This window comes from Periplaneta americana, chromosome 6, assembly GCF_040183065.1.
Source record: "Periplaneta americana isolate PAMFEO1 chromosome 6, P.americana_PAMFEO1_priV1, whole genome shotgun sequence".
NCBI lineage: Eukaryota > Metazoa > Arthropoda > Insecta > Blattodea > Blattidae > Periplaneta > Periplaneta americana.
In genome coordinates, this window is record NC_091122.1 from 123,187,107 (window position 1) to 123,213,709 (window position 26,603).

The 26,603-nt window shown below is 35.5% G+C and overlaps 1 protein-coding gene across 4 annotated transcripts in view; it reads left to right on the forward strand.

Moving 5' to 3' along the window:
• The window catches only part of LOC138701696 ((E3-independent) E2 ubiquitin-conjugating enzyme UBE2O), a 58,694-nt gene extending 33,119 nt beyond the window's left edge, over positions 1-25,575 (forward strand). For all 4 annotated transcript variants that reach the window (XM_069828873.1, XM_069828871.1, XM_069828874.1 and 1 more), the window contains 9 exons: positions 746-908; positions 5,576-5,736; positions 9,080-9,244; positions 10,139-11,655; positions 15,036-15,199; positions 15,603-15,864; positions 18,665-18,866; positions 22,129-22,235; positions 23,870-25,575. In XM_069828873.1, the coding sequence (XP_069684974.1) occupies positions 746-908; positions 5,576-5,736; positions 9,080-9,244; positions 10,139-11,655; positions 15,036-15,199; positions 15,603-15,864; positions 18,665-18,866; positions 22,129-22,235; positions 23,870-24,015 (2,887 nt within the window). In that variant the 3' untranslated portion in view covers positions 24,016-25,575. The remainder of the gene's footprint in view (positions 1-745; positions 909-5,575; positions 5,737-9,079; positions 9,245-10,138; positions 11,656-15,035; positions 15,200-15,602; positions 15,865-18,664; positions 18,867-22,128; positions 22,236-23,869) is intronic.
• Positions 25,576-26,603: the final 1,028 nt, after the last annotated feature.

Here is a 26,603-nt window from a genome sequence, read left to right on the forward strand (position 1 = left end):
GGAACGTGAGGGCCATAATCCTTGAGAAATTATACGCTCACCAAAAAACTCGCGCAAAAACTGCATGATTTTATTAGTTGTGTGACATGTGACACTGGCCTGCTGGAACCAACAATCACGTTCATCATTGTCAAGAAGCGCTGATCCACATTCCCTAAAACGGGCAATTAATCTCGCTATGGTCGAATTGTTAGGGACTGCCACATCTGGATAATTTCTACGAAATTCATCTACAACACATGCATAAGAACAACTGGAAAAATAATATTCAACAATGAAAACAAACTCGTTCCTGTTGGGAAAACGACATGTTTGCCGAGCAATAAACAAAGGACTACTGCAAGCATTAGTGTATACATACACATCACAATGACGTCTAGGTTTGTTGCTGTTAATACCCATGATGCTATCTAGCGGTAGCTGTTAGCACTTTCCAATTGCACTGCTCAATATAGACAATATAATTTTAATATGCGCGACTTTTGGATCTCTCTGTAGCTGATGTGCTCTTTTTAAACCCCATTAAATAACTAACTCTTTACTTATTTATCCGTTTATTTTTATTTATTTGTTTATTTCAGGCAAATTCTTGTGGCAGTAGTACTATTTACACAGGATTGATTGCAGTGGTGTGAATTTGTGAAAGTTTTAATTAAATTCAGGATATATGCATGACGATTCATTATTATTTACAAAACTACAATAGTATGACGTCCATTCTGATTATTAAATTTAAATTTTTCAGTCCTGCCATGCTAGAAGAAAATGAAGTGAGTGTATATGATCTGAAAGACCATCCAGATTTCCAGTATCGTCCTGGTACTGTTGTAATCAGGGTAGCCAATTTTGAAGGAGAAGATGCCAATTGTACAGCTGGTCAAGTCTTGGACAATTACCCTGAAGGGATGGTGAGCATTTCTTCTCTTTTCATAATATAGTTGTAATAGTATTTGTCAGAAGGAAAGAGACTTTGATCTGGAACAAATAACACATCACCTTGAATCTTAATAGGCTGTAAAATCTTCAGGTAAACGCACATTATTAGTACGGTATATTTGTCATATAATTATATGTATACTTGTGCTGATTTATCTGTCTACTCAAAATAATAGATTAAGAGGAAAGATATTGAAATACGAACATTTTCCCGTTACTACTTTTAATTACATATTTTGAACCATTAAATTAATCCTTGATTTTAAAAAATTTTCTTTGTGAATGTGAAGTATTGATACTTTGCTAACAACTCGTTTTCGAACTTAATCAGTGTGGAGTCCACACCTGTGGAGTAACAGTTAGCGTGTCTAGCCGCGAAACTAGGTGGCCTGGGTTCGATTCCCAGTCGGGGCAAGTTACCTGGTTGAGGTTTTTTTCCGAGGTTTTCGCTCAACTCAATATGAACAAATGCTGGGTAACTTTCAGTGTTGGACCCTGGACTCATTTCACCGGCATTATCACCTTCATCTCATTCAGACGCTAAATAGCCTAAGATGTTGATAAAGCGTCGTAAAATAACCTACTAAAATAAAAATAAAAAAATTAATCAGTGTGGAATATAATTGAGGCCATTTCCGGAAGAAGGGCACATAAGGCAATATGGTGATTCGAGTAATCCTAGTTTAAAGATTTTGTTTTAATTTATTTCAATGAACACTTTATTCTTGCATACAAGACTAAACTAAATATATGTAGGATATCATTATGAACCCACTTTCACAATACAAAGCATTTTTAACAATATATTTAATTTTAAAATATTATTTGTTATAAGCCATTATGTGCCCTTTTTCCAGAAATCAGTCTAAATTTGAAACTATAAAGAATAGTACGTTCTTGGATGTTGATAAATAGATTTAACTGTCAAAGCATAGTAAAACTTTACAATACCGGTACTATATGATTTTTACAGAATACATCTATATATAATATGAATATAGCACTGCCCTACATCACATAACATTATTTATTTTTCTGCTTGCTGAAATAATGTTCAAACCATTCTGTCCAGAGTGGAGAGGTGTTTTAGGCAATTGTTGGTTGCTGGTGGCTTTCTTCAAACGTGCTGTTCAACCAGGAACAGCTCTCAGAGTCCATGTATTGAAACAAATCTCTGTCGTTGTGTATATGGACGTTGACAGCATTTAACGACAATAAGCGTTTATAAAATTGGCTAATCACATTTAGTTTGGGTACAAGAAGATTCTGTACATAATTGAACTCAATAACAAGATGAGTACACTTTTAGCTTCACGAATGAAGTTCTGCTTCATTTTTAGGTATGCCTGTGCACTTCTTTTGTGGGTCATGTATTCTTCTTTGCAAAGATAATTTTTGACAGCATTAAATTTCATTTCACAAGCAGTGCAAAAATCACAAACATCAGTTTTAGGCTGTTTGAAGCTGTAGTTACAGTGTTGATTGAAATATTTGAAGTTACGTAACGTAACTCATTTGGAGCTTTTTACCTGTATCCTCTAAGAATTTCTTCGAAAAAAGATCGTACAGTATTCTGACACTTAGATTCGGATCTTCGAAATACCTCAAAGAAGATTTGTGTGAGCAGTAATGGCTTTCTTGGCTGGGAATTGTGCTTAGGCGTTCTTCTAACATTTGCCAAATATTAGCCTCTATTTTATGAATGTTTGCCTCTTCCCACCACAAATGAATCATTGACCAGTGTTTTATCTTGAATAACTCTGAGTCTTTTAACTGATACCTGATATAGCTTTAATATCAAACCACGACAAACTCTCAATTTAGTGCCGTCTGCATAGAGAAAATATTCCCAAATATTTTCCCTGAACTTCTTCGACATACATTGGCTTAAAAATGAATCCTGTATTCTTTACCTTGATCACTACAGAACGTTCCAAAAAGCTCTTCTTGGTTACTGATAGGTACTTTGAGATAGCACTGTTCTTGACAACACAATGATACTGCTGAAAATGATTTTTCTTTTATGTCAATTCCGTTGCTTGAAATGTAGGTCTGACCGATCTGCCGTTTTCTCTTCTTTTTTTTCTCTTGTTATTAGAATTGTCGTAAGATAGTCTTTTTTTGCCCATTAGTATGGTAGGAATAGAACGGCTATTGCACTAACAACCGCAGCCTGAACCTACTGTACACTTGCTGTATTAGCAATGAATCTGAACAACTTTACGCTTGCAAAGAAAATGCTCTCCCGACCTCTAGCGTTGAGATAATGAAATAAAATTTCGGTGGAATAATCTACCTAATATAGCGGTTACGTTTAAACAATTTCCCGAAAAAGGGCTTATAGGACTATAGGCCCATCTTCCGGAAATCGCCTCAATTGTAGTCTGCAACTCACTTGGGCAGTCATTCAAGCTACAATACAGTATGTGTTGAGACTAAACAGTAAAAGGTTAGTATGGTATAGTTAGGCAAATACAGAATTGAATCAAGAAAATTGAATTGCATTATGTACCAGCATACTGTGGAGTGTATGGAAGTGAGATTGCAAATACAGTCAAACAAAGGAAGTAAATTTCAACAGTGTCTTATTTATGTCTTAGCAAAATATGTCATATGTTTTGAAATTGCAGAAAACTTTACTATTAGGACTGGCAAAAATGGAAATTCGAAGTGAGGAGATCCAAATTTAATTTATGGTTACCTCAAAAGATCATTCTTTGCAAAATTTAGACTTCTCACTGAACATTACCTTGCAAACTATTTATCTTGATTGGAATTTTTAATATCTGAAATTGTGTTAATGAACTAGATGAAATAGATGCATCTCAAGTAACCAGTATGGATCTCGTAAAGAAATATAGGAAAATGAGTTGATAATGAGTTCATTGTCTCAGATGGTTACTGACTGAATATTATCTAAGATCAGGAAGATTTAGAATGGAATTCTGAAACAATCTTTCAATGCATGTTAAAACTCCTTTCATTAAGGAGGGAAAAAAAGAAATGTACCTTTCTTAGAAAGTAACTTTATGTTCTCTGCTCCATCTATGGTCTGTTATCTTATTGCGAATAGTACAGTGAAACCTTTCCTTACAGACACCCCCAAGATACGGACACTCCTCATGTACGGACAGATTTTTATGTCCCAACTGAAATAATATAGAAATAATGATAAATTTAACTCTAGTTTACAGCAACTGTCAGACAGGGACACGACAGCTGTTTCACAGTCCTAAAGCTTGCTTTCAAGACCTAATTTGTTGCAATAATGGAAAATTTAATTTTGAGAACTGTACAGAAATTCCTTGTTAGCTGGAAGCAGGTGGATAAATAAAGTCATAAAATTTAACCTGTCTGATGGGTCCAAGGTTTCCGTGATCGTGAAATTGTATTCTGCGCATGATAGGATTAGAAGGATTATTCTCTTCACTTCAATCAGTTGTTCTGTTTCGAGAGACATTGCACCTGAACATAAAGGTTAAGTTGAAAACTGTAAATTACAGTACTGCATAACTGTAGACCTAGAATAAATTTGCATGGCACAGTATTATATTTTACTTTTTCGGTCTTATCTACTGTAGTTCACAGTTGCAAAGAATTTACTGTATAGTCCCATCGTTCTTATTTCCGGCAGCCAATCATGTTGCAGGTCTGCTACATTTAAACGTGTGCATCTTGTCATTCGCTATTGATGATGTAATGAATTTCCTATGGCTCGATAAATACTTAATATAATCGCCCGCCATTTTGGCTCTTTCGTTGGTGTTCGGAGAAATCACACGAGGACGTTATTTGCCGCTCAATTATTTGCTCAATTACAGTGCGTTTGATTTATTATCATGGGAGCTACAACATGATAATGTTTAACGGTGAAGCAAATAGATTCCTCATCTGGTAACTCGGCAACGAAAGAACAAAAATGGCGAACGATACTACCTACCTAGACTTTATAGAGCCTTCACTTCCTAAGACGTAAGCAAAGGGGAGGAGTCACACCGGAAATAACAGTGACACGACTATAGTATATTGTATTTAGAATTAAACTACAGTAATACATTTCATTTAAAGCGTGAAGGGATACATAATGAATATTATAAATTTACTGTTAGATTGGGGAGCCTCCCTTCCAGTAAAGGATACCTCCCAGATGTGGACAGATTGTTACATTCCTTTGATGTCCGAGATTGTTACATCCCTTCGATGTCCGTAAATAAGAGGTTTCACTGTACATTTGTTTATTTGCAAAGTAACTAGCAAGAAATAGAGATTGTAACTAATAATCCGTGGCACTACGGTCCACGAAGGACCAAGACCGACCAGCCGGCTGCTGGCCTCACGGCCACATGCCGAAGCAGAGGTGAACGATCATCCAACCAGAATGGAGGTATTGTGTGGTTAGCACGATGAGCCCCCCTAGCTGTTATAGCTGGTTTGCATAACTGGATGTCGCTACCTATCATAGCTCCCCAAATGCATCACGATGCTGGGTGGGCACAGGTCCCATACACTGGCCGAAATTTCATGAGAAAATTTCTTCCCCCATGAGAAAAAGATTGTAACTAACGAACGAAAATAACACTATGCTATTTTATGTGACATGATCATTTCCTCAATAACAGCTTTGTGTTGTTGTTGTCAGGTGCGTGTATGGTGGGTGGACGGCCATGTTTCCATGTCGTGGCCTCAGGATCTGTACAAGGTCGGTGAGTATGACAGTGATGAGGGAGAGCTGTGGGATGATGGCAGCAGTGATGCTTCTTGGGAGACAGAGTCTGAAGACTGCTTTATTGCTGATGACGTGTACGTATTATTGAGCAACACAATGTGATAGCTTAACTATGGATATAGCCACATTATGTGCTAGTAGAATGACAGATTAGGAATTAGGAGAACCTGGATTCGGTCCACGAAAAGTGGAATTTTTCATTCCTTCATAATTGCTGGAATGACTTTGAGGGTTCATTCATTTTCCTATAATTCTGAGGGCCTGCCTGGTCTGTCACTGGAGTAAAACCAACTGTAGCATAATACTCACCATATTATCACATTCTTGTACTGAAATCCAGAATATGAAAACTTCGGCATCTTGCCTCCTGTTGTTTTATACCATAAATGGATTCTTAGAAATCTTTTTCTCAATGCTGTATAAGGGAACCATAATATATAGGATGGTGGATACTAAACAGATTTGTTAGTCATCTATTCCATTTAAAAATTATAATAACTAAATCATTCAGCCATTCACTGACTACTTACAGTTCAAGTAGTTTTGTTATCTTTTTTATTAAATTTGGTATTCCCAAGAAACTAGTTTGATTAATTAAAATATGTCTCAGTGAAACTTACAGCAGAGTCTGTATAGGCCAATTTCTATCTGATGCTTTTCCAATTCACTGCGGGGTAAAGCAAGGAGATACACTATCACCTTTACTTTTTAACTTTGCTCTAGAATATGCCATTAGGAAAGTTCGGGATAACAGACAGGGTTTGGAATTGAATGGATTACATCAGCTTCTTGTCTATGTGGATGACGTGAATATGTTAGCAGAAAATCTACAAATGGTTAGGGATATTACGGAAATTTTACTTGAAGCAAGTAAAGCAATAGGTTTGGAAGTAAATCCCGAAAAGACAAAATATATGATTATGTCTCGGGACCAGAATATTGTACGAAATCGAAACATAAAAATATCTTGGAGCAACAGTAACAGATATAAATGACACTCGGAAGGAAATTAAACGCAGAATAAATAAGGGAAATGTCTGTTATTATTCGGTTGAGAAGCTTTTGACATCTAGTCTACTGTAAAAAAATCTGAAAGTTATAATTTATAAAACAGTTATATTACCGGTTGTTGTATATGGTTGTGAAACTTGGACTCTCACTTTGAGAGAGGAACAGAGGTTAAGGGTGTTTGAAAATAAGTTTCTTAGGAAAATATTTGGGGCTAAGAGGGATGAAGTTACAGGAGAATGGAGAAAGTTACACAATGCAGAACTGCATGCATTGTTTTCTTCACCTGACATAATTAGGAACATTAAATCCAGATGTTTGAGATGGGCAGGGCATGTAGCACATATGGGCGAATCCAGAAATGCATATAGAGTGTTAGTTGGGAGACCGGAGGGAAAAAGACCTTTGGGAAGGCCGAGACGTAGATGGGAGGATAATATTAAAATGGATTTGATGGAAGTAGGATTTGATGATTGAGACTGGATAATCTTGCACGGAATAGAGACCGATGGCGGGCTTATGTGAAGGCGGCAGTGAACCTCTGGGTTCCTTAAAAGCCATTTGTAAGTAAGTAAGTTGTAAGGCGGGTACTTGACTGTTCATTATTTACCCATACAAAGGCAGTTGTGTAAACCAATTTATCAACAGAGTCGTTCGGGTGCACAATAGGAAGCTGGTCTACTCTATACCTGTGATGAGATAATGAAAATTTGTTGGGATGCTACAGCAAAACCAGAGTCCAATATTGAGGAAAGGTTTAAATTGGACTTTTTTCATTGCCAGTAAAGTATTATAAAAGGCGAAGTTTCGAAGGTTAAGTCTACCTTCAAACTTGAGTGTAAAGTGAAGGACAAAAATGAAGTCTGTTTCTTCTTGCGTGTTGTAAGAGACTCTTGTCTTACCCCCCCCCCCCCCCTCCCAAGTAATATTGTGATTCCTTTATTTAATATTCCATCACCCATAAACAAATTCTATCCAAACCTCTTTTCCCGAGTGTTGTTTTAAGTTAACTTTAAATTTATAATGGAAACAATACATTCAATTTGCTGCTTGCCTTGAAAATTAGAAAGTGGTTGAGTGGAAGAGAAGGCCTTATTGCTATAACTCTTTCAGTAGAAATAAATGTATTAAATAAATAAATATAAATTGGGAACTGCAGAAATTTGTCAGCTATTGTATTTTCTCTTTCGATGTTTCATTTACCATTTTTCACTAACATCTAATTCCCATAATCCTTGTATTTTCTCAGTGTTATCCAGCCATTCTTTTCTGGATTTCTTCCATATCAATTTACACTCAGATTTCCCAATAAAGACTTTGATTAATCTAAAGGCTAGAATATTCGTAATATAACCCATAGTCTCAGTCAAGTTATTTAATTTCTGTTACCATGTCTGGTACCTGGTATGTTCCATGCTTCAAGTTTTTTCTGCTGCAGTTACGTGTATTATCATCAGCATATGTTAGATCCAAATCTCAGCTTCATTTCCGTACACATGTTCATATTTTAGTCTTCTGAGATATCAGTAATGGTTTACGTCATTTTTGTAGGTCATAACTAGACATTGGATTTATAGGAACTAAAAGCTAAAAATGTCACCAAGCATACTAGGGTGGATGTGGTGTCAATTGGCAGGGTTACTAGGTCTGATTAGAAAGTCTCCGAAATTTAACAGTTGAGGACTGTTTTTGCAAAACTTGCTAACTGAAAAAACTTAATATTTACAGGAGAGACAAAACAATATAGTAAGCAAGTTATGCTGTAACTCTTACTTATAGCAGAAAGCAAGTTTTGAAAAAACGATCACACTTTGACACACTACAGTGAAGAGAAATAACCCAATTTTACTAAGATGCCTTGAACATCATATAGAGGCCTGCCTTATGTTAACGAATCCATCAAAATCTCAGTTTTGAAAATTTTTCAGTTAGCAAGTTTTGCAAAAACAGTCCTCAATTAGTCCATGAACTACATGGCCTGCAGCATGCATCTTGTAAACTGTGTGCCACTGTGTATGTGATGGTTAAAACTCTTAACAATATATTATCATATTTTCTTTTGATACTATTAATGGTGTTAATTATAATTTACAGTCAGTGTGCGGTTTACAAGATTCATGTTGCAGTCCATGTGACTCTTTTACCCTTCAGTTAGAATTCGTAGACTTGTGAATCAGGCCTAGAAGACTGTCCCAATGGACACCACATCCACTCTAGTATAATCACTGGCTTTCTTAGCTATTAGTGTCTATAAATGCGATGACAATTTTTAATATAATGATAGTCAGTGTAAAATTTTTCTTTCATCGTTCCTTATAAATTTTAAGAGTGGTTACTTGTAGACTCATTCATAGGGTGCAGGAAACAGAAAATATCTGAATGTAAGAGTAAGTGCTGGTGTTTTTTCAGGTGTCCGGAGGAAGATCTGGAAGAAATGCTAAAACCAAAGTTGGCTGCAAATATAGAAAAAGCTCGTATTGCCATGTCTCGACTAGAAGAGATCTTTACGCAGAATCCATCACTTCAGACAACAAGCGTTATGCGGCAACTTCTGGATGTTTATAAGGACTGCAGGTTGTCTTCCTATTCCCTATCTTCTCTTACTCATTCTACATACTTCTTCCCCACTGTTTCGTCTTCTTTTTATTTCTCCCTCATCCCCTACCTTTTATGTTTTCTCTCCGCCTACTCTAACTTTTCATCTTTTCTTACAGTACTTAATTATTATTGTACATAATGGTAACACTGAGGACACAATATTAGGAATTCGTCCTGGACCTCATGGTAAAGTGGAATCCTAAGACAGAGGTTATTGTGTAAAAGCACCTTACTAAGACATGTTATGTAACCGAGTATTGGATTTACATGGAAATGTTTATTTTCGTTCTTGACTTGTGTCATGTATAGCAGTTCAGTTGAAGGGGAAAGGAAATGGGCAGAGCTTGTACAAGACAGAGGGGAAGGGCAGAGTTCTTCAGTGAATATGGCGTAGCTACACTGTAGTACAGTTAATTGGGAGAATTATTTTCCTTCCCTCCTAACACCATTTGGCCTGGTTTCATAAGTTAGTAGTATCAGTTTCTTGTACTTTGTTCACTTTTAATATCTTATTCCACAAAGAATTCTCCTGTACATGTTATCATATAGTAATTTCTGGTATTTTTTTAGTGACTGTTCATGTTTCAGTAACAAAAACAAGTTAAAAATAAATTATCATTCAAAACTTAGTGGCATTCATACTATTTTAGGAGTGGGAAAAGCTAAAGGCGATTTCACCAACTTGTTAGTAATCCACAATTAATTAATTGTAATTTAACTTAAATATGGAAGTTAAGTCATATTTAATTCGTTTGCATTTCAATGGACTAATACGCATTTAAAATTAAGTCAGTTAATTTATTCATAATCCCTTTGCACAACCCAAATAAGTGTATGTGTGTTTTGACGAGTACTGCAATTTGATTTCAGGTACTTGGATAAACTGATGGGAACGTCTTTTTTTCATGAGAGCCACTTCCAAGGCCTTCTGGAACGAGTCCGAGAACGTGGCCGTGCGAATGTTGCGCAGAGAGTGGCAGACCAGGTCAGCAGGCTATTCCACCAATCAGATGCGAGTGATCAGCTGATGTGTAACTCAGTGGAAGAAAATAAACTTGGCAATAAGATCTCAGATCCGCGTGGAATCACCATCATTGGTAGTGCTAAACATTCTGAAGTGGGTGTGGCCAAAAAGCAAGAAGGTGTAATGCAAAATGTGTCAGAAGTAAGTGCGAGGGAGGGAAAGGGTAGACAGAGTGCGAACAGTGTGACTTTAGAGAACAGTGGTGATAGAAACAGTGGGAGCTCAAGTTCACCTGTAGTGATTGTGGACGATTGTAATGACAACTCTGCGGCAAATATCAGTAAGGATAGTGGTTGTGGCAGTAGTGGCAATAATGACTCCTTTTCTTCAATGGAATTTCTTCGTGAAAATTTTTTGAATATGGAGCGACGTGTTGTCACTGCTGCCAACAATCGGAACAATCTACATGAAGTTGATGACGGGTTGAGAGAAATAGTCAAGGAGCAACATAGTACAACCACCACCAAATCAGGAGCAGGTAGTGGACAGAGAACGAATGGCAACTACAACAACAACAAGTTGCATGCACAAAGTGATGAGAGGAGTGGTGGTGTTGGTAACACTGCCAAACATAACGGGTGTTATGCTTCTTCTACGACTGGTGTGATATCAAAAAGCAGGCATACCGCATCTGCAACAGCCGAACCACAGAATTCCAGGCGGTTGTCAGATGCAGTTGGTGGACAGACCAGCACCCCATCATCCACTTCTCTGGTGTCCAACTCTCACGTGTGTGTGAAGCTCTGCTCTTTGATAAAAGCTCAGCTCGTTAAGGCTCATGGAGAAGTGACACGTCGATTTGGTGGGAATCAGGGTTTAATGACCTTGAGTGATGCTTTCAATACTCGATCACCGATTGATAGCGGCAGCCATAAGGATGAGAATGAGACCGAAGAAGAGGAAAGTAAGATAGATGTGGGGAAAAAGAGGGGCAAAGAAACTCTTGTGCCATCAGACACTACGAAGCCTGAACGAGCATGGGACTCTCCTGAAACCCAGACTTCAGATGCAGAGGAAGTGAAGGTTGCAGTGGCTCAGACAACGGAAATTCCTCTTCTGTCTGAGAAAGTGAAGGATGGGCTCATGGACATGTTCCATGCTCTGTCCAGGTTAGGAGGGAGCCAAACTGTGCCATCTCAAAATCAGACAGGTGCCAAGGTCGCGGAAGTGGTGGAAAAAGAAGAGACACCTGCAGTAAGCACTGCTGTTGCTGCTGCTGCTACTGCTGCCGCCGCCCCCGCCCCCACCCCCACTCCTCCTCCACCACCACCACCATCAGCTCCAGCATTGGCTGTTGCGGGTAATAAGGATGAACAAGGCAAGGAGGGTCAGGAAGATGATGCTGAAGATTCTTGTGGGGAAGGTAAGAATGAATGCATGTGTACATTTGAACTCATTTGCAGGTGTATGTGCATATTTGTGTTTGAAAAACATCTTCTATCTTCATTTTATACATCCTCCCTTTCAATTAGTTTGTTGTTTAGATTGTCTCCACTCTTATGACTAGGGCTAGAATTTTTATACCCTAAAATGGCCAAACTATGCATATAAAATATACTCCTTTGTCCTAAAAATTCCAGAAATATGCTCTATAATATTGTAACTTTATTACACAAAACAACAATGTAATTTTATTATTTCAACAGTAATTCCTTTCTACAATTCACCTTAAACGCTCTCGTCAACAATAGGATTTGCACTCAACACAGTAACACGTATTCATTATTGCACTCCACAGACGACAATGACAATTTACTTGAATTATTGAGAACAACAATGTACTGCTAATTTTAACTAATGTTCACAAAGCACTATTTACAAATCAGAACTGCCAGTTCTCAGTTCACAGTTCGTTTGCCTTGGCTAGTTCTTCTAGCTCAGTCACTCGAGTTCACAGTATCTCGAACCACAGACCTTCAGAGACAATCTGCTGAACTTCGAACTTAGGTCCCCCAACTGTGGTCCACTGCACTCAAACTCAGGACTTCCGGCTCCACAGTTACGGACACAAATCAAGTCGAACTTCGGTCTCAAAGCTGGCTTCACTGCTACACAAGACTGGCTGGCTTGCTGTCCACTGACTATAACAACACTGCTAACTGCTAAACTGCTCAACTTCACTCGCGTGTCGTAATTTATAACCACACCATAGTTGCGAGAAATTTCTGGAAGATTCCACTCTCGAATAATCTGGATTTCTCTCCTCTATGCCGCGGTCGCTCTCTCCCCTCTCTTCTCTCCGCCATAGCACATGCCCCAGGAAGCAGATGCGTGCGCAACCTGCCCAAATCACGACCGACTTAGCCCTGCCTCCGCCGGTCGTGAGATCGAATCTCACGCGGCCGTCACAATATAAAAAATATGCCATTCTGAAGTCTGACTAATGTAATATGTAGCTTGTTGACGATTTATGCATTGGAGGGGAAAAGGAACTGCCCACCCTACCCCATTATCTCCTGGCCTAGTTGCCTCATAAGTGGTGCCTTCTTGGTATCACTTGTGAGATTCAGACCTGTCTTCGAACAGTTGACTAAACAACAACATATGGCATAACAAATTTTAAATATATATTTTTTTATAGTTACATGGATGTATAAACTATATCTAGAATGACAACAAGATGAGAAAAAAGTGAAATTTAAGGAATTTCAAGGCATATAAATTTTAATTAAAACAGAAAATGCTAATTTAATTTCATAAACTTTCATTGTATCTATATTTTGAGACCTGAGTGGTAATGTACAATGAATACCTTGTGCAAATTTCCAAATGAAAATTATTGTTGTCAGCTTTTCAGTTTGTACACAGAACAACTTTTTTTACTTCTACCAATAAAATGGGAGCAAATTTAAAATTAACAATATCACTTGACTGTAATTTTCTCAGTGTGTCACAACACACCCTCCTCTTTCTAAAATTAGGCAACAAAATGGTTTTCTCTACTTCCACATCCAGTTACTTCAAGTGAGATGCCTAGCCATCCCTTTCTCTAGCTGCGTGAAAACAATAAACAAATATTTGTCGTGATTTGTGCCCATTTAGAGTCAAGTCCATTTTGCAGATTCATAGAATAAAGGAGGAAGGAAATATTAAAATTTTACTAGAGCAGAATGAAAGAACATACTTTTAAGAAATTCAGAGAACGAAGAAAATCAACTTTGGATGTAGACAAATGTATAAAAAGCTTCAAAAGGTAAAAATATGCTGAATATGACCAATAGATCATTAAAATATGCTCTATCAGGAAAAACTGTCAAATATGCACAAATATGCTTTAACAAAGTATCTTAATTTAATTAGTTTTTTCATAAAATGGATTTCTGTGTATTTTAGCAATTCATTGACCTTATGAAAAGAACATGGCAGCCATACTTAGGCGTTGTTTAACCTTAAACAATGTCTAAATATTGTTTCTGTATTCGGCCCTGTGTAGTTACCTAACATCAGTAATGTTAAGAGTTTATTTATAAATATTCTGTCTTCAAGATTGATGGAACTTTTTAAAAACTAGTCAGCCCATCATTTTAGCAGTTTTCTTGCATTTGTTCTATTTGTTGATGAGTGAGAGAACTTGAATATATATAATAGTACATTATGCAATGAGCCTATAATGGTAGTAATTAAGACGCGAGTATGTTTATGAAATGAGTGCAAACAAGTTTAATAATTTTCATACAAGCGTCTTAATTACCATTATAGTCAAGTTTCATACGACTTTTTATGCTCGACCATATTTCTAATTTGAAATTATTCATAAGTATTCATGTTATTCTTATCTGACTGAGGAGCGGAACTGACCTTGTACAATACCTCGTAAATTGTGAGATGTGCGCAGACGCGAAAGTATTGATTTTTTCCGAGAAACAAATGTCGACATTGACTTTGATATAATCTAGAGAGTAAAATAAACATTAATCTTGATATAACCTTGAAATTAAATTAGACACTGAAAAACGAGATGACAAATTGAATTTATTTGAATATTATTTACAATTAACTGTAATTTTTATAGTAACAGGACTGACCTTATTTCAAATATAGGTGATTTATTGTGCAGTTGGTGAAATGAATTTGCAGGAATGTGCTTTGTGAAAGGCTGGAAGATGACGGTGAATTGATGTTAATTTGTGTGTTGTTTTTTTCGACTGAGTTTAATATTGTATTTGAGATTTCAATTTTATTTTGGATCGATTCTTCAGCATAACCTTCTGCGACAGTATTGGATTTCCAGCCTCCGTGACGTTTCAATGTAGTGATGTCGCCGCCAGCGTCTACTAAAATTGTTGCAGAACTTCTGCGAAAACAGTTGTCTTTCGATTGCATATCCGAGAATAATCGATACTTGTGCTTTCATATTGCTACAGTGGTATTTTCTGATTGGTGGAACACCTGAACTTTAATGAATAGGTGTACTTTAATGAGGTCCATTAAAGGCTGCTACCAGGTGTATAATTACTACATTTCGGCATGGTCGAGCATAAAAATATAATTAAAATGTATATTTTATAAATAAAGTAATTGTGAGCACTTTATTTTCTGATACATGACATCTGAACAACCCCCTCAATTTTACATCCTTCATTAAAGTGCCTAGGCATTGGACCAATAACATTACTTCAGTTCCATGTGGTTTCATAATGTAAAAGTACCTCTTCTAAATATGTAGTTCTGTTTATTTAATTTGCATCTATCTTAATATTTGTGAATTCATAATGCCACATGTATACTGATTATGATTTGCAGGTTTTTCAATTATGGATTCTGCCCCCAACAGCCATAAGTTTAAGCTGACTATGTTTCAGCCAACAGACCCACAGAACTTCTTTCGCACTGTTAGGAAAGAAATTAAGCTTTTGCGGTCATCATTACCACCAGGAATATGGGTCAAAGGATTTGAAGATAGAATGGTAAGGACCTCCATTTTTTGTTACATTTATTGGTAAAAAATAAAAAATTATTTTTAAGCCCTTTCGTGGGTTTTATTTACTTTTCCAAATGATACTGTGGTACATTCAAGAATTTAAATGTACTTGGGGGTTAAGTACAACTTACAGCAGTAAAATTCTGGAAATATTCAACATTTTTTCCTCCATACCTGTGTCTTGTACAATAATGAAAATTAGTATATGTAAAACATTGTCCTTCTGTTATATGAAAAAAATATATTTTTACGATTTAAAAAAAATTACAGAGCTGTCAGAAGTCATTTCTTTGATTGCGACAGCTGTAGTCAACTAAGCAGGCTATTATTATTAACTAAATTCTTTTTAAGTTAACTGGATATTTGATTTTGATTGTGCTTTCTTGCAGGATTTGTATTCAGTAATGATTCGCGGACCAGAGAAGACTCCATATGAAGATGGGCTGTTCTTCTTTGATTTCCAACTGTCTGCTGACTACCCCAAGGCTCCACCATTGTGCCACTATATTAGTTACTGCAGTGACCGTCTGAATCCAAACTTGTATGAAGATGGCAAAGTCTGCGTGAGTTTGCTTGGAACGTGGAGTGGCAAGGGCACAGAAGTCTGGACACTCCACTCCAACTTGCTTCAGGTCATTGTGTCAATTCAAGGCAAGTGAATAACTTTTTTTACTTCCAATAATCACTGGTCAACATATTTTTTGTTAAAATATAAAGAATGGGTGATTCTTATAGCATTTTTCGTTCTGATTTCAAATCTATTTTCAAAACTTTTCAATCACCCAGGGTTTTTGAGTAATTATATGAATTGTAATTCAAACTTTTCTAGTATTGATACCTTGTAACATTTTACCTAAAATTATATTTATTTGTCTCAAATGTGTGCAATAGATTTTAGACTATACTTCGCTTGAGAAACATCCCTTTTGAGTGTCCAGCAGTAGTCTGACAGAATATTTGGGCTCCATTTTTCCTAGTAGCATCTTTCCATTTCAGAAAAATCCTGATGAAAATGCTTCCCATGTTCATCGCTCATTACCCGAAGGTTTTGAGGAAAGAAAAAACGGATGAGAATCCAAGAAGTTATTTTGAGAGATATAACATCCCATCACGTTATACTTTTGAATCAGCTCGCTGACAATTTCTCTGTAATCTTCTGATCTGTGGTTCCTAGAAAGTAACAGTCTGTTGAATGATCCTTAGGTTCCCGGTATATCATTGGAATTGGAAAAGGCATATGATGGAATCCTTTTAGCCAACTAGTTAATAGAATCACATGGAACACAACAGATTTCAGGGGCCCAATTTCTGTCCTCATCTATTTTGCAATCAAAAGAACATTCGTAAGCTCTTTTAACTAATGTAGTAAAATTCAAAGTTAACTAATCACAAATGTAACGTAAATTGTTTATGTGACTTACATAATATTTCGAGGTTTGTTTCACTTTATAAGATACTTTTACCACACTTAAAATTAGGACAAAGAAAACACAGGTTATGAAACTTGTTTCATGAAAGTAAGTTCCAACTCAACTAAGAATAATACCAACTCTCCCAGTCTTAATGAGGAATAAAATTTATTCTTATGAATTCTGACTTCACAGGAAACAATCATCTGAAGTTATAGGTCAATTGTTAAAGTGATAAATTGAAATAGTTGAAATATTTTCTTTCCATTAGCATGTTCTGTCTCTTTCTCTCATTTTTTTCCCCCACGTTTCAATTTAATTTAAAGGTTTTTTATGTTATTGCTGTTTTTTTCTGTCTCTTCTTTGGCATGTTAAGAGATGGTCTTTGTTGAAAGTTTTCAGTTCCTTGCAAAAATGGTAAAGAGTGTATGTATCTAATGCTCACAATTTAACAATGAAGTTATCTTCCTGTAATGGTAAAGAGGATACTCCTTTGTCTCCACTGGAATTTATTCCTATGCACATGAGATTAATGCTGGGTTGCAAGAATGTAGGATTTATTGGTTCTTTAACTCTTAATGATTATAGATCTGATTATAGACCTTTAAGAAGCTAACACTCCAATGGTAAGCTGTAATTAAGTATCAGCTTCCTTTTCCTTACTTTTATGTGGATGACGTAGATCTAATACCAAGTATGTGATTTTTCCAAACTTTTCAGGAGAGATATAAAACTGTTTATTATTTATACATTCTATCTATTTAAACCACTGAAAAGCAGCACGATAATCAGTAAGAATAGTACATTCTTACTGATTATTGTCCTTTCAATGGTTAAAATAGATATAATGTATCAATTTGCTGACAACATAAAGTCCACTAGAGTCCACTGTAGTCTATTCAGTTGTTGTTGTTGTTCACGAGAAATGAGGGGTATTTTGATCGGTGTTCATTATAGATGCCTGTTGCTAGTAGCCAGAGTTGGAGTGTAGTCAATAAATACTGTAGGGCTGCGTCTTCTGTAACTGGTACTGATGATTTTAATTTACTTCTGTTGTGGTTTATGGATGGACAGTATAGAAGAAGGTGTTTGACTATAAAGTCATTTGCCCTCTTGCACTCCAATATTTTTCAAAGATATTGTCATGGTCAGCCACTGAAGCACAGATTTTGAGGTTTAAATGAGAAGTTGTAGCCGATTTATGTGAACACCATATTTTAACGTTTTGGTGGTTACTTCATCCACATACAATCCCCAGAATGTCTGCAGAACCACACCTGCTGTTGGTCGACGGGTCTACTAGACCTAGTTGGGAGATCATGTTGATTACCAGCTTTCCCTCCTTAAGCCACTGGAGGACGATTTTAGTGCCATAGCAGGTCAGCACTAGGAACAGAAAAGTAGAAAGGGTAGGAAGGAAAGTGAAATGAACCCCTAGGCCTCGAATGCTCTAATACCATCGGGTCGAAGAAAGTAAGAGTTCAGTCACAGGACTGGATAGGAAAGGGTAAAGAGGGAATTAAGTATTGAATAGAGGAAAATTATATCAAATTCGGTCATTAACCCACCAAGCTGACCAGTGCTAATTGATGAGTAGCCCCTCCCTTTAGTTCAGCTTGTAAAATTATGCTTACTAACAGCTGCACCACGGGAAGGTAGGGATGGGACATTGGGTATTTGTCCATGTTGGTTCCTTAAAGCCTTCAATGGGAAGGATTAATAGCTCTCCTCCCTGTATTCGACAAATACCCTTTTACAGCCAAAATCATATATGTAGTATTAGATCTAGACCATCGATATGTACTGTATTTCACAAGTATCGGAAATCTTTGGTCTTGTGACCAGCATGGCTGACTGCACTCTTTTAAGCAATGTAGGATAACATAAGGCAGAAAACGCATACATGCAGTCCATATGGTAGACAGAAATCTATTTATTGCCGAGAATGGAACCCAATTTTGCTGTTTTTGTAGCTGCCACAAATGCTACCACGAAAGTTACAACAACAGAGAACAGTATAATGATTTTTGACTAATTGGCAGGTCTGATCTTGGTGAGTGAGCCATACTTCAATGAGGCAGGCTACGAGAAGCAGAAAGGTTCGCAGCAGGGCAAGGAAAATTCACGCATGTATAACGAGATGGCAGTGCTCAAACTGGTGCAGTCACTCACGAAGCTGATTCTGCAGCCTCCACCAGTCTTCCAGGAGGAGATTCTTCAGCACTTCAGGCAGAATGCTTACAAGTAAGTCCAGGAACTATATTGTGTTCTTATTATGTGTAATTTCCCCACTTTACTGGGTAGCAGGGTAGAGATGATTTGCAAAAGTGCATTTGAAAAGAGAATAACTAGTTGGTCTATGCAGTGTCTGCTATAATTATCATGTCATCTCCGTCCATCACAAAAAAAAGCAACGTAAATAGAAGCACATGGTTAGACGTACTATGATTAGTGCCTGACCGCATCACCTACAATGCTATCGAAGAAAATAGTTCCCGTTTGTTTAGCGTCTTTCGTCTCTGTTCTCAAACAGATATATATATCTGGCGTAGCTTAAGCGGCTAAGGCGCTAGCCTGCCGATCCGGAGTTGCACTCGGGCGCGGGTTCGATTCCCACTTAGGCTGGTTACCTGGTTGGGTTTTTTCCGAGGTTTTCCCCAACTATAAGGTAAATGTCAGGTAATCTATGGCGAATCATCGGTCTCATATCGCCAAATATCATTGCGCTATCATCAATTCCATCGATGCTAAATAACTTCCTAGTTGATACAGCGTCGTTAAATAACCAAGTAAAAAAAGTATATATATATATATATATATATATATATATATATATATATTTTTTTTTTAAACGTATGTGACACAGAAATAAATATCGTACACAATGGTTGATTCACTGATATAATGTAACCAATAATATAAATTCTGAATTTTTGCATCTTCCCGCATTTATAACAGATAGTCAGCACGACAGTTTGCAGTAGTGTCAGTAGTGCAGCACGTGTTGTGTCGCTTGCCTAGAATCCTGTATGATTATGGCTGATCCAGTCGCAGTGACAGTGGCAGGACTGAGTGATATTATCATACATTCTGAAGGGAAACCGTTAAGAAGTGGGGAAAAGAGAGTAGTTGGACGTTAAAATTACGCGAGGTGCAGGAGCTTGTCCATGCTGCCTTTCAAGAGGTCATGGCCAGGCGTGGCAACATGATATCAGACATGTGATTTCTGAAGAGTAGCCGATATGGGAACTTGATGGAAAAGTGGACTATGTGGTGGACAGTTTAATTATTAACATTGTAAAGTTAAAGTAGCAGCGACTAGAACATTGGTAAGTTTTGCATTTTGTGGCAAGCTTTCGTTATATCGATGGTGAAGAATGGAAACCTCATATGTGAAAAATCGTTAGTTTTCAGGAGAGCGAAAAAACATTTTCTAAAGATGCACATATATCAATAAAATTAATTCTAATTAAATTCTTTTTAAAAATTAATAATTTTGGAAGTGTGATATGGCACAGGAAATTACCGCATCCGATCCGTGAATATTTTATGAATTGTTTGGTATCATAACCCAGAAATAGCAAAATTTGACATAGGAGGTTTCCATTCTTCACCATCGATATATTGATAGTTACATATCATTCAATATCATCTATATTTTCAAGAAAGGTAATTTTGTCAATAGCAGGTATGGTATTAAAGGCATAGCATATCAGTGGTTTGAGTCATATCTCCTAAACAGAAAACAAAAAGTGGAAATCAACGCATTTAGTAACTCCTTTAAATCTACTTCAACATGGGGAAATGTTCATACAGGGGTCCCATAAGGATCTATATTAGGGCCTCTTCTTTTTCTAATTTTTATAAATGACCTTGGCCCCATAATAAAAGGAATAGGTTATCCTATACTATTTGCAGATGACACAAGTATCATAGTTACAGACAAGAACTTTGCCACATTCAAATATAAAACAGAAATAATTCTCCTTAAAATTTATGACTGGTTTACAACCAATAAACTAGCATTAAACATTAATAAAACTAACATAATTCAATTTAAAGCCACTTCAAATTTAATCTCTGAAACATTGGACACAACTATCAACAATATATCTCTACTAGAAACATCAACAACCAAATTTCTTGGTTTGCATATTAATAATACAATAAATTGGAAAAATCATAGCAAAGAAATAATGCTCAAACTTAGCTCAGCATGCTTCGCAATTAGGTTGTTACAACAATTTCTAAACAGTATCTTAAAGACAATATATTTTGCCTATTTTCATTCCATTATGTCCTACAGAATAATATTTTGGGGAAATTCTGCAGATAGTAAAAATATATTCTTATTACAAAAAAGAGCCATTAGAATAATAGTTGGAGCAGAGGCTAGAGAATCATGTAGGTTATTTTTTAAAAAATTAGAGATTCTAACCTTAACAAATCAATACATATACTCTACAATAAATTTCCTCTTATGTAATAAAGAAAATTTTCCAACTAACTCAGCCATACATAGTATAAATACCCGCAGAAGGAATGATTTTCATACGCCATCATCAAATTTATCATGCTTTCAAAGGGGAGTATGTTACATGGCGATAAAAATGTTCAATAGTCTTCCTGAAGACATTAAGAATCATAGCCAAAACCCTGCATTATTTAAGGTAAAACTAAAAAAATTACTTAATATCTCACACTTTCTATTCTGTAGATGAATTCTTGACATTTCACAGTACTGTGTAAATATTATAATACTATTAAATGGTAAATAAATATATAAAATATAATAAAATAAAATATAAAATATTATTGTTATTAAGATATTAATTCTGTACATATTTCATATTTCCATTTTATATGTATTGCATTTTATTGTTAAACATAAGAATTGGACATGTTCTTTATTCTATGCTATAAAGCAAATATAAGAATATTATGGAACGAATAAATCTATCTATCTATCTATCTATGACATTTTGGCATCAAGCGCATCCCAAATCCAAAATTTAGTATTTTTTTAATTAATCGACTTAAAAAACATAACTGTTCTGTATTTTGGATCCTTGTGGTCACCCTCACTGAAGGGCTGATGATTTAATCAAATCCTTCTCTCTAGAAGAACTAAACAACAGGCAATGACGTGTGGTTGCAGGAGTGTGTGAGGCGAACATATTGTTATAGGAATAAAACATTTCTTCTTATGGTATTAAATATCAAATTGAATTTTCTTTAATTTAATGTACTGTTAATATTTTTCAAACGGAGTGGAATGCATAACGTCCAATACAAAGTAATAATTAGATTGGTGTTGTAATTGACTGTACTGCAAATAGTACCACTGCAGCAGACTGAACAATCAGAACAGACTATCGCGGAATGATACTTACAAGCTTTGTTTACGTTGGTTTTTTCTTATGATGGATGGAGATTAGGTATTAATGAAGTAAATTATTGGGTAATAGAGTTTTAATGTATTACTATTATTCTGTTTGTTTTCCAGATTACTAAATCGCCTAGATACATGGCTGGAGATATCTGAGCGATACAATTCCACACACCCCATTACCCCCACAACTCCAACCAGTTTTCGTGAAATACATGGACAAGGTGAGAGTCTTCACATTGTTTTTTTTTTAATTATTATTTCTCGTGTCCCCCTTATTTTATAAGGGTAGAGAATTATGTATTCTGGGCAGAATTGGTAACTCGTACAATCATTTAATGACTTTTTACTGCTCCACTGACTGGAAACAAACGAATATTGGGTTGGGATTTGCGAATTTCTGTAATGACATCAATTTTGTTATATTTTCATTTGACTGTATTTTGAAAATATTTCCCAGAAATTAACTAGCCCTGCTATAAGTTCTGTCCCATTTCTATAAAGAGTAATTGATATTATTTAAATAATATTGTTTATTGCAAGGAAAGTACTCTACAAAGAAATGGTAAATTTACAAAATTCTAGCGCTCTCCTGGAAAAGAGTGTTCTTGTGTTCAGGGGAGGATTCGATACATAATATATTTACATGCATAAATTACAGTAAAATTTTAGTTGTTATGATGGGTCCTAGTAAACAGTTTATCAGCAATTTTTTTTTAAATTTCACCTCTAGCAAAAAAGCCAATGTAGTGATGATGATAATGAAACTGACTGTGGCGATGCAAAACTTGATCACATATTAGTCTTTCAGGAAGAAAGTGTGACTACTGGGCAAATAGTAATAAAACTAATACAGTCGTAATTCACTAAAGTTGTAAGAATATTTCTACGTCAGTAAACAATGGTCTGTGACAGTTGTTTGTGAAACTGTATCTTAGAACTTGTTATTGTAAGGATTTCGGAAGCTTTAAATCTGAATGGTATCAATTATTTTCTTGGCTGGGATACAGTATTGAGTGTGATGCAGCATTCTGTTTTCCTTGTTGATTCTTTTCGAAAGAGAATATAGGTCAGATAAAAAAATGCATTCATTTGTGGTTATGAGAACTGGAAATGAGCACTGGAAAAGGATGCCGGTTTAGGAAACTTGCAAATAGGTCTAGTGTATTACATAAGACGTCTATAGTTTCTTGGGTTTCGTACAGGAAAATTAAAAGAAAAGGTACTAAGTAAGATGATTTACAAAATGAAGAAAAAATTCTTATTAACATACTGTAATATCTGCAATACTTTTTATTTAATTTACACGAAAACCCTCAATATGACAAAATAAAAAAATATTCTTTATTATATTCTCTATTGGTATTGACAGAAATCAAGATCTTATGAGTAGTAACTATTCACAATGACGACATTAAAGTTTTTGGGGGAAAAAAAATTATTTCGAAAACTATAAACTTCCCACCGATATGGTATTAGACAATTTGTTGTACTCAGTATGACCAAATCGCTCTGCAAAGCTGCAGGGTTATTTCATTTCCAACGTGTATGTATAATACTTTCACTGATATGATTTTTAATTATTATTTTTTTTTTAATTTTCCGTTTAAGTAAATAATCCTTGTCATCTACTGTAGCCATTATATTTGTAGTGAATTGGCTTTTCATACCAGAGACCCAGGTTGAAATACTGATGAATACAAGCGGAAAATGTGGAACATATTTCCTCAGGGTATTCCTGTGTACCTTGCCATTATCTGTTGAGAGAAAACTAAGACAGATCAAATAAATCTGAAGGCTGAAGTGCACGTAATATATGAGAAAGTACAGCGTTTCCATTATTACTTTTTGTTTGCAGCAATCTCCAATGCGTTGAATGCTCAGCTGCCAGAATTTCCTCTGATCCCAGCATCAAAGGGATTCTGCCTGACTCTGCGCAAGACTTTGGTTATGTTTAGGGATGTATTGTCCTCCGTAGGCATCCGAGAAGATCCCACCAGTTAGTAGCAAGCTGCATCGGCAGGTAAGTACAGCGACCAGATGTTGCAGCGAGGCATGTGTGAGTGTGTGAGTGCAAGTAATTCACATGATATATGAAACTGTACTGTTAACCTACCGTAGGAAGCTTCTGTTACGAATGATGGCTGGTTTCCATTTTGGGAACATGGACTGCTGATACATGGATTTCAGATATTCTTTGTTCATTATACAAATATTAATTTCTCACGGGTAGACTTTTATTTATTGTAATTTAATTTTACTGTTTGTCCTGGTACATTATAATTAAAGTTTGTGAGCAAACTTCTACACATGAGTACAATGAGATAGGCTGTTCGGTATCTTAAAAGACTAGAAGTATAGAAAGCAATACTCATACATACATCATGGCTACACAAGATGCTCTGTTGGTTCCTCATCATCATGTAATATCATCTAGTTAATTAGGTGAAGACACGTGTACCAACAACAGTTTGTATTGCAGTTCACCAAATATTATTGATAAATAAATGACAGGCCATCCACTCACTGTTATGGCACTTTAAATGCTAGTTAATTTATTATTTCATAGCAGTATAATTGAAACTGTACATTAATAACTTTGTTGTTATTATTTTTAAGGGGAACTCTCATACATTGTACAATTCTTATCATTGCTGTAATATTATTTTCATCAATGAGTGGATTTAGGAGATAAAAGTACATAAATCAAGACCCAGCCGTGATAACCAGGTATATTCTATATGGCTCTTGGTTTTTGTGCTGGGTTAGATTAGAATGATCAAACTGAGCAGCATATACTGTTAGAACTTTGTTGTATTATTGTTTTGATTCGGTGTTAATCAGTTTCTAAATTTCTTCTTTGGTACAGTTTTGAAAAAAAATAAATAAATAAATATGAAAATAACTAAATAAATGCAACGAAAATAAAAATAAAGTCACTTTTGATGCTGCTTCAAATTTTAGAGGAAATAACATTTTCAAATTACATTTTTTTTTTTTAATAAGTATGGGAACTTTATTTTCTTTTTATTTATTTCTTCATCTATGAGCATTATGTTACTCAGGGAATTTTCTTACTTTTTTTTTTTCTGTCAGCTATCTTTGGGGGGAAAATTTGAAAATTAATTTTAAAATACAGAATGTTATTTGCTCTTGACTGAAAAGGAATTGGTGCTTCTACATGTTTCTGCCATATATTTACAGCTCTTGCAGGATAACATGTAGACCTGAACTTTATGAAAAAAGAAATATATTGAACATGGAATTTTCATGTGCTTAACACTGTATAAGAAAGTTGCTTATCGCAGCTTTGCTTGTTTGTTCGATCCAAAATACTAATACATATATTTATAAATTTATTTGAATGGTTATACTCAAAATTTTCCAACTGTTAACCAGCAAAAGCAGAATAGAGTATATGATTCAGATCTTGTACTTTGTTTGCATATGTATCACAGAATTTTGCACACCTGTTACCTATCATTTCAGACATATTATCAAGTACCTCTTGTATATTGTTGAAATGTACTTAAACAAGCACAATAAAAAAAGTTTGGTTCGTTATTTCCTCTTTGGTAGGTTTGATGTTAATACATCGTATCAGCACTATCCATTTTTGTATTTTAGACCATACAAAGACTCCTGGCCTGAGATCCTTACTGTCCTACTTTTGTTATATTCTATTCATTCCTGAAACTGAACAATTTAAATAATTTAGGAATGTAAAGGTATGTATTACCATCTTGTGAATATGTTAAAATATATGAGCATCGAATCAGTATTTCTTTGTTTTAATATATTTACATTATATGCAAAGTGATAAAAAAAATGGGAACTTCTATCATAATCCTTGCACTGATTTAAGTTGTTACTAACCTTTTTTGGAAACAAATTCCATGCTTTTTCCAGTTATTATGACACTTTTCTTCCTCCAGTCCTAATATTTCTTCATGCAAAACTAGGTCAAACATTCTTTCCTCTCTCACCCACCTCTCTTTTATATCTCCAGATGAAAGTTTTGTCATAACACAGTAAAAGTGTAACGATTAAAATTTGAAGATATGTTCTTAATTTATTTTCGCTAATTTTTTTATTTCTTTGTAAATTTTGATGATCTTAAATTATGTTATTTAATATTCGAAGTTTGTTTTAAGGGTGTAAGTAAAAAATAATGGATCTCAGACGTGGTTCTTATGCTTGCTTTACCATATCTAGTCGGGTAATTACCCCATCCACTCACCTTTGTTTTATGAAATGGTAATACAATTCGTATAAACATATTAACAATAGTATGAGGAATGACATGCAGAATGTATTGAAAATAAGTCATACATTTCTGTCATAAATCAATTAAAGAAATAGAGTGATGTCAATCAGTGTTGATCGTCCATGGGAGAGGTCACAGAGTAGTCGAGTGTTGCCAAATCCACAAAGAGAGCATATGATTTCTGTCCATGATGCAAATGATATATTCATGAACTGTGGTTCGAAGTTTTAGTGCAACTTTAAATGGCTTTGTGTAAGTGTATACTTATATCACAGTCTAGTATATACAGTCACGAAGCTTGAGTTGCGAGGGTGCTAGGAACAAT